The following is a 9,752-nucleotide window of genomic DNA, read 5'->3' as shown; positions in this document are numbered from 1 at the left end:
TTAAGATGTTGTAGTTTCTATTTGTCACCCGATGTCACTACTTTGCATTGTCTTATTTAAGGAAGAATGTTGTTTTACTTCACACACTGTTTGCTGTTGTATTTGTGCAGTGTCTGTCTGTTGTCCATTTTGTCTTACATTGTTTTTTCAGACCCGGTCCCCAAAGGAGGGGTTTTGCCTCTTGCCACACCTTCACTGTAATTAAGAATGAGTTCTTTACTGACCAGCCTGGTTAAATAAAGGTTAAGAGTATAAACCGTTGAGACCAGGCTAAATGAGATCCACTAGGAGAGCAAAAACAATGATAGTAATCCATAGGTTTATTTATACATTGCACATAAAAGGGGGGAAAAGCAAATGCTTAAAAATCACAAGGTCGGAATGTGTTTAAATGTCCTTTTTAATCATTGCTAATAATTAATTTCGGGATTAGAAAATTAAATATGTACTTAATATAAAGAAGTAGGTATTTTATCTGTTATAATAAATACATGAGGGAATCAAGCATGATAAAACAAAGGCAGAAATATTTTCTACATATATTCTATTCCTCAAAACAACTGAAATGAGCATTACGGAAAATGTACAATATGTGTTGCTATGTTAAATCCAGGCCAGCATTATAAGAGCCCACATTAGTCAATTTCAGAAAATAAGAACAGTAAAGTTAAGTTCTCCATATTGTATTCAAATATTTTCACAGTTGAAAAACTGGTGAAATGTTAGTCAGTCTTCTTGTCAGATACTGGAGAAGCCGGCCCATTTGCAGCCGGCCCATTTGCAGCCGGCCCATTTGCAGCAACACCATTGACTTCAGTCTGAAAAGAGAGATGGCTTCAATAGTTAACAATTGACAACAGAAGTAGCAACAGTCTAGAAGCCCTGTAAACAACATGTTCACTCTAAAGCAGGGGTATTCAACCTGTTCTTGCCCATGGAACCCCTGCAGGTCCCATCATATGTTAGCAAACAAAAAAGGTTTATTTTTTATTGTCTACCATCAGCTGAATGGCAAGGAGAAGTTATCAACATATTATAATTGGAAGTGTAAACTAACAGCCTATAAGATTGAAAGCTAACTCCAAACACATTTTCATTAAGAGCAGCTGTTCAGCTGGTTAAATAAAATATCCATGTCAAAAAAGCTTGCCAGCAGCCAGCGCCACTTGCCGCCCATTGACTGGTAGCCTGTTGACTGGTAGCCTGTTGACTGGTAGCCTGTTGACTGGTAGCCTATGTGTGGGTGATTTTTCAAAGCCCATGTCAGATTCTCCAGTGGGTGTAATTTGCTCAACATTAGGAGTTGAGAAATAAAGTTGACATAATCAGAAATAGGATATTCTATTTTCTACTGTAGGTATGTAATTCAAATTTTATTTTATTTTGCCATATTCAAAAAACATTTAAATAAAAATTGAAATTATTCTTTTTTTTTTGATATATATATTTTTTTGCAGACCACTTGCAGTACTTCTGCGGACTCCCGATTGAATACCCTTGCTCTAAAGTAAGTGGGATGCTGTTGAATCCAACAAATCAGTCAACATTATCTAAAGGAACAAACAAAAGATTTATGGTCTGCGACATGCATGCATTAGTCTTGGAAATTCCAGACCAACAGTACATTCAGAAAGTATTCAGACACCTTGACTTAACATTTTGTTACGTTACAGCCGTATTCTAAAAATGGAATAAGTCATTTTTACCCCTCATTAATCTACGCACAATGCCCCATAATAACAAAGCGAAAACAGGTTTTAAGCTCCGAGACAGGATTGTTTTGAGGTACAGATCTGGGGAAGGGTACCAAAAAAATGTGTGCAGCATTGAAGGTCCACAAGAACAGAGTGGCCTCTATCATTCTAAAATGGAAGAGATTTGGAACCACCAACTCTCCCTAGAGCTGGCTGCCTGGCCAAACTGACCAATCGGGGGAGAATCTCAGACTGGGGCGAAGGTTCACCTTCCAACAGGACAACGACCCTAAGCACACAGCAAAGACAATACAATAAAAGGGTGGCTTCGAGACGAGTCTCTGAATGTCCCCAAGTGGCCCAGCCAGAGCCCGGACTTGAACCTGATCGAACATCTCTGGAGAGACAAAAAAATAGCTGTGCATAGACGCTCCCCATCCAACCTGACAGAGCTTGAGAGGATCTGCAGAGAAGAATGGGAGAAACTCCCCAAATACAGGTGTGCTAAGCTTGTAGCGTCACACCCAAGAAGACTCAAGGCTGTAATCGCTGCCAAAGGTGTTTCAACAAAGTACTGAGTAAAGGGTCTGAATACTTATGTCATGTGATATCAGTGTGCAAAGCTGTCATCAAGGCAAAGGATGGCTACTTTGAAGAATCTCAAATATGAAATATATTTTGAGTTGTTTAACACTTTTTTTTGGTTACTACATGATTCCATGTGTTATTTCATAGATTTGATATGTTCACTATTATTCTACAATTTAAAAATTAGTAAAAAATAAAGAGTACTATAAAGATATTGTTTATCAATTTGGAAAAATGTAATTTGCTTTGTCATTATGGGGCAGTGTGAAGATTGATGAGGGGGGAAAAACAACACAATTTAATCCATTTTAGAATCAGGCTGTAACGTAACATCATTCAAGGGGTGTAAATACTTTCAGAATGTATTGTATTCTAGAACACTGTTAACGTTGTGGGATGCAACCCATCTGCCTATGGACACTATGCATGTATATGTATTGGTGTCATGCATATTACAATGTGTGTCATGACTTCCTCAGCATGTGTAGCCGGTCTGGGGCTTGTTCACCGGAGATTGCTACAAGTGATGGCACGCTCTCCCAGTCCACAATCCAATAACAGGTGTATTACCTTGCATGCTCCATTGCTCATCACTGGACAACCATTGCTCTTTTCACTGGCTTTCACGTCACCAGTTCCTATGCCACTCTCCTGGACAGCTTTCCTTGTTGGCCAGAATCGGCTTATGATTGGACCAATGAAGGGGTAGATGATTGGTTCAAGGAACCTCTTGTACACCCACAAGAGGACTGGAATGACGATGCAGGGAATGCAGACCATCACTGTAGCTACACGGGACAGGTCAAAGGACAACCTGCAACAGAGGGGGCAGAGAAAATAAAGTCAAGCATTAAACAAAGGTTGTTTCATTTAGTATGCTAAATGGCCGCTCTTATCCACATAGTGCCTAAAAGTTGTCCCTGTTGAATTGCACAGGAAGCAATAGTGGACTTTTTTAGACAAATAATATTATTGGCTTATCTCTGGTGAGAGGAAATGAGAACATGTGATATGGGGCAAGTAAACAAGATCACATTATGCACAGACAGTGTAGCACATAGTCCCTGATGCTATCCCTTGCCTGAACAGCAACACTACTAATTTTTGGGGGGTGTTCATGACGGAACATAGGGGACGCACGCTCAAGGCGGCTGCAGTTGCATACAATTGGCAAAGGTAACTTTTTGGGAGACCCGAACAAATTCACATTGACAGATCTATAAGACATTTATTTCTCATTGAAAGCAAGTCTAAGAAGCTATAGATCTGTTCTATGTTCGCTATTTCTATGCATCCCGTTCTCAAGTTTCGTTTTTGCGTTGTTTACTTTCGGTACACCAGCTTCAAAAAGCTGAAAGTAAAATATTTGTACTTATGAAAAAGGTTTAGATTGTAACATTAATTCCAATGGTATTGTACTTAATCAGGTAAAAAAAACTGCTGAATTATTCCAAAAACGTGCTGCTATTGATTGATTTTGATGTTATACCAGAAATATGCAAAACGGGTTTGTCCTGCCTAACACCAAAACCAAAGTTCCATTTTGTCCCCTTAACCTACCACACGGCAGACTGCTTAGCTGCACATCCACTTGGGCTGCTATATTTGTGTAAGTCCTATAAGTTAAAGCATTCATTATCCTCCTAATATGATCAAGAAATTGGCAATAGACATCTTCATCGTGCTAACGCTAGCAAGCTAGCCACTAAGCCAGCTACGTACATTCCTCAACTTTAAGAGTAACGTTAGCCTACAATAATGCCATAGGTTTGATATATCTAGAAACTTTGTAAATAGCTATTCAAATATTTTTGACGCTTACCTAAATCTGAAAATATGATGATTTTTCCTTCTTGATAAAAGCGAATGGACGTTCCACGGTGGAAGTGTTTCGATATTGTGCGCAGACGCATACTGAAATGACGACGTTTCCGAAAGGTCCATGCTATCCGGGATCCTTGGGACGTCCCTACTTCTTCTTCTTTGGTATTATGTCAGTCTGCAAACAAATGGTATAGGTGCATGCTGCCTCCTACTGTATTGGCTGTGTATCAGCCTACTACTCTGTAATTGTAATTCATAACACTTTGTGAAGAAAATATTACCCTACCAACTAACCCTACACCCATTAAAAAACCTCATCACTATTGGGGCAGTAGGCCAGTAACCGAAAGGTTGCTGGATCGAATCCCTGAGCTGACAAGGTAAAAATCTGTCATTTTGCCCCTGATCAAGGCAGTTATCCCACTGTTCCCCGGTAGGCCATCATTGTAAATAAGAATTTGTTCTTAACTGACTTGCCTAGTTAAATAAAGGTTTAAAAAAAAGTAATAAAACAACTATTCCACTACATTGACCCTATCTGATCCTGCATCAGGCCAACGGCTTGGGAGGACGGGACACTATGGTACAAAACATCCTGTAACTCTTCAGTAAAATCATGTACACCCAAGTACTTCTCTGCAGCTGCTGCCACCACAACATCTATCCTCTGATCTGGCGGACTCACTAAACACAAATACTTCAAATGATGTTTCTAATCAAATCAAATTGTATTTGTCACAAGCGCTGAATGCAACAGGAATACAACCTTATAGTGACATGCTTACTTACAACAATGCAGTTTTAAGAAAATCCCCCCCAAAAAGTAAGAGATAAGAATAACAAATAATGAAAGAGATGTGTTGAAGTGTGCCCCTGGCTATCCATACATTTAAAACACAAGAAAAGGGTGCAGCCTGGTTTGCTTGATTATTTATTCCTTTACTTGAACTTTTTATACTTAAGTATATGTAGTCCTGATCACACAGAGAGAGAGACACAGCTGCATGTGTGTTTTTTTACAAAAGGATAGATTTGGAGTTAGATAAACTTTGATTTTCCGGCAGGTACATATGCAGGATGCTACCCTCCACAGCATGGCCTTCGCTCCAGATCAAAACTCTAAACCTACAGCCTCATTTTGACCAACATCAACCGGAGAGATTACTGCTTCCAAAGTTATTTTTCCAAGCTATACGGAGGGTGCTCTGGGCAAACAAACAACAGAGACCCAAGGACACCATCCAACCTGGAACTGAGCGAGTAGTGTTTGGTCTGATGCTGTTTTGAAAGCAAATAATATTTTTTTAATAAAAAAATAATAATAAAGTACATTACAATGATATATATTATTTTATTGGGATTGAATGCTGAGTTAAGGCTCCCAGGCTTGCAAGAACAGACCAGATACAAATTCAATTAGCATTAAGGTTTGAAGTAAAATATGTTGATGTCTTTGGGTCCAACAAGTGGCAGGAGTCTTTGAAGCATCCTCTGAAGCCCCCTCCTGCTGTTCAAAGACCATCCTCTGAAGCCCCTTCATGCTGTACAAAGACCATTCACCAGTACCTCCACCACACTCTCCCCTCTCTGTTCACCATCTGCCCTGGTCTGTCTCCCCCTGTCTGGTACAGGTACCTCCACCACACTCACTCCTCTCTGTTCACCGTCTGCCCTGGTCTGTCTCCCCCTGTCTGGTACAGGTACCTCCACCACACTCACCCCTCTCTCTTCACCATCTGCCCTGGTCTGTCTCCCCCTGTCTGGTACAGGTACCTCCACCACACTCCCCTCTCTCTCCCTGGTCTGTCTTCCCCTGTCTGATACAGGTACCTCCTCCACCACACTCCCCTCTCTCCCCCTGTCTGGTACAGGTACCCCCACTCCCTGCGCTCTGTTCACCGTCTGCCCTGGTCTGTCTCCCCTGTCTGGTACAGGTACCCCCACCACACTCCCCTCTCTCCCTGGTCTGTCTCCCCCTGTCTGGTACAGGTACCCCCACCACACTCACCCCTCTCTGTTCACCGTCTGCCCTGGCCTGTCTCCCCCTGTCTGGTACAGGTACCCCTACCACACTCACCCCTCTCTCCCTGGCCTCTCTCCCCCTGTCTGGTACAGGTACCTCCACCACACTCACCCCTCTCTGTTCACCATCTGCCCTGGCCTGTCTCCCCCTGTCTGGTACAGGACCCTCCACCACACTCACCCCTCTCTCTCTGTCCTGTCTTGCCCAGTCTGGTACAGGACCCTCCACCACACTCACCCCTCTCTCCCTGGCCTGTCTCCCCCTGTCTGGTACAGGTACCTTCACCACACTCACCCCTCTCTCCCTGGTCTGTCTCCCCCTGTCTGGTACAGGTACCCCCACCACACCCCCTCTCTCCCTGGTCTGTCTCCCCCTGTCTGGTACAGGTACCTCCACCACACTCACCCCTCTCTGTTCACCGTCTGCCCTGGCCTGTCTCCCCCTGTCTGGTACAGGACCCTCCACCACACTCACCCCTCTCTCTCTGTCCTGTCTCGCCCAGTCTGGTACAGGACCCTCCACCACACTCACCCCTCTCTCCCTGGCCTGTCTCCCCCTGTCTGGTACAGGACCCTCCACCACACTCACCCCTCTCTCTCTGTCCTGTCTCACCCAGTCTGGTACAGGTACCTTCACCACACTCACCCCTCTCTCCCTGGTCTGTCTCCCCCTGTCTGGTACAGGTACCCCCACCACACTCCCCCCTCTCTCCCTGGTCTGTCTCCCCCTGTCTGGTACAGGTACCTCCACCACACTCACCCCTCTCTGTTCACCGTCTGCCCTGGCCTGTCTCCCCCTGTCTGGTACAGGACCCTCCACCACACTCACCCCTCTCTCTCTGTCCTGTCTCACCCAGTCTGGTACAGGACCCTCCACCACACTCACCCCTCTCTCCCTGGCCTGTCTCCCCCTGTCTGGTACAGGTACCTCCACCACACTCACCCCTCTCTGTTCACCGTCTGCCCTGGCCTGTCTCCCCCTGTCTGGTACAGGTACCTCCACCACACTCACCCCTCTCTGTTCACCATCTGCCCTGGCCTGTCTCCCCCTGTCTGGTACAGGACCCTCCACCACACTCACCCCTCTCTCTCTGTCCTGTCTCACCCAGTCTGGTACAGGACCCTCCACCACACTCACCCTCTCTCCCTGGCCTGTCTCCCCTGTCTGGTACAGGTACCTCCACTACACTCACCCCTCTCTCCCTGGCCTGTCTCCCCCTGTCTGTTTCAGGTACCCCCACCACACTCCCCCTCTCTATTCACCATCTGCCCTGGTCTGTCTCCCCCTGTCTGGTACAGGTACCTCCACTACACTCACCCCTCTCTCCCTGGCCTGTCTCCCCCTGTCTGGTACAGGTACCTCCCCCACCACACTCACCCCTCTCTGTTCACCGTCTGCCCTGGCCTGTCTCCCCCTGTCTGGTACAGGTACCCCCACTACACTCACCCCTCTCTCCCTGGCCTGTCTCCCCCTGTCTGGTACAGGTACCCCCACTACACTCACCCCTCTCTCCCTGACCTCTCTCCCCCAGTCTGGTACAGGTACCTCCACCACACTCACCCCTCTCTCCCTGGCCTGTCTCCCCCTGTCTGGTACAGGTACCCCAACCACACTCCCCCTCTCTCCCTGGTCTGTCTCCCCCTGTCTGGTACAGGTACCCCCACCACACTCACTCCTCTCTGTTCACAGTCTGCCCTGGTCTGTCTACCCCTGTCTGGTACAGGTACCCCCACCACACTCACCCCCTCTGTTCACCGTCTGCCCTGGCCTGTCTCCCCTGTCTGGTACAGGTACCTCCTCCACCACACTCCCTCTCTCTCCCTGGCCTCTCTCCCCTGTCTGGTACAGGTACCCCCACCACACTCCCTGCTCTCTGTTCACCGTCTGCCCTGGTCTGTCTCCCCCTGTCTGGTACAGGACCCTCCACCACACTCCCCCTCTCTCCCTGGTCTGTCTCCCCTGTCTGGTACAGGACCCTCCACCACACTCACCCCTCTCTGTTCACCGTCTGCCCTGGTCTGTCTCCCCTGTCTGGTACAGGACCCTCCACCACACTCCCCCTCTCTCCCTGGCCTGTCTCCCCCTGTCTGGTACAAGTACCCCCACCACACTCACCCCTCTCTCCCTGGCCTGTCTCCCCTGTCTGGTACAGGTACCTCCACTACACTCACCCCTCTCTCCCTGGCCTGTCTCCCCTGTCTGGTACAGGTACCTCCACTACACTCACCCCTCTCTCCCTGGCCTGTCTCCCCCTGTCTGTTTCAGGTACCCCCACCACACTCCCCTCTCTATTCACCATCTGCCCTGGTCTGTCTCCCCTGTCTGGTACAGGTACCTCCACTACACTCACCCCTCTCTCCCTGGCATGTCTCCCCCTGTCTGGTACAGGTACCTCCACCACACTCACCCCTCTCTCTTCACCGTCTGCCCTGGCCTGTCTCCCCCTGTCTGGTACAGGTACCTCCTCCACCACACTCCCCTCTCTCTCCCTGGTCTGTCTTCCCCTGTCTGATACAGGTACCTCCTCCACCACACTCCCCTCTCTCTCCCTGGCCTCTCTCCCCCTGTCTGGTACAGGTACCCCCATCACACTCCCTGCTCTCTGTTCACCGTCTGCCCTGGTCTGTCTCCCCCTGTCTGTTACAGGTACCTCCACTACACTCACCCCTCTCTCTCTGTCCTGTCTCCCCCAGTCTGGTACAGGTACCTCCACCACACTCACCCCTCTCTCCCTGGCCTGTCTCCCCCTGTCTGGTACAGGTACCTCCACCACACTCACCCCTCTCTCCCTGGTCTGTCTCCCCCTGTCTGGTACAGGTACCTCCACCACACTCACCCCTCTCTGTTCACCGTCTGCCCTGGCCTGTCTCCCCCTGTCTGGTACAGGTACCTCCACTACACTCACCACTCTCTGTTCACCGTCTGCTCTGGCCTGTCTCCCCTGTCTGGTACAGGTACCTCCACTACACTCACCCCTCTCTCCCTGGCCTGTCTCCCTCTGTCTGGTACAGGTACCTCCACCACACTCACCCCTCTCTCCCTGGCCTGTCTCCCCCTGTCTGGTACAGGTACCTCCACCACACTCACCCCTCTCTCCCTGGCCTGTCTCCCCCTGTCTGGTACAGGTACCTCCACCACACTCACCCCTCTCTGTTCACCGTCTGCCCTGGCCTGTCTCCCCCTGTCTGGTACAGGTACCTCCACTACACTCACCACTCTCTGTTCACCGTCTGCTCTGGCCTGTCTCCCCCTGTCTGGTACAGGTACCTCCACTACACTCACCCCTCTCTCCCTGGCCTGTCTCCCTCTGTCTGGTACAGGTACCTCCACCACACTCACCCCTCTCTCCCTGGCCTGTCTCCCCCTGTCTGGTACAGGTACCTCCACTACACTCACCCCTCTCTCCTGAGCTTTCGCTCGCCTCCAGCACACAGGCACTGTTGGGGCGAGTGACTCTGAACTTACAATGGCTAGCCCCAAGTAGTTATATATTTTTTGTGTGTGTGCATTTTGCTATTTTGCTATTTGCCTCATGGCTCCTGCATACTTTATTGACAGCAAACTTCCTTTACCCAACCGTGGGACAGACTATGTTCATTCCCACGCTCGGGACTCTGACTCTA

At 48.3% G+C, this 9,752-nt stretch overlaps 1 protein-coding gene across 1 annotated transcript; it reads right to left on the bottom strand.

Annotated features, from left to right (window-relative positions):
- Nucleotides 1-300: 300 nt before the first annotated feature.
- On the bottom strand, nt 301-4,261 carry LOC115104751 (UPF0729 protein C18orf32 homolog). Its single transcript, XM_029626101.2, has 3 exons — nt 4,105-4,261; nt 2,853-3,096; nt 301-818 (listed from the first exon to the last, which is right to left on the bottom strand). The coding sequence occupies exons 1-3, from the start codon at nt 4,224-4,226 to the stop codon at nt 723-725; spliced, it is 462 nt and encodes a 153-aa protein (XP_029481961.2). The 5' UTR covers nt 4,227-4,261; the 3' UTR covers nt 301-722.
- Nucleotides 4,262-9,752: the final 5,491 nt, after the last annotated feature.

This window comes from Oncorhynchus nerka, linkage group LG22, assembly GCF_034236695.1.
Source record: "Oncorhynchus nerka isolate Pitt River linkage group LG22, Oner_Uvic_2.0, whole genome shotgun sequence".
NCBI classification, from domain to species: domain Eukaryota; kingdom Metazoa; phylum Chordata; class Actinopteri; order Salmoniformes; family Salmonidae; genus Oncorhynchus; species Oncorhynchus nerka.
Note: the sequence above shows the minus strand (reverse complement) of the source record. Positions and strands in the feature narration are given on the sequence as shown.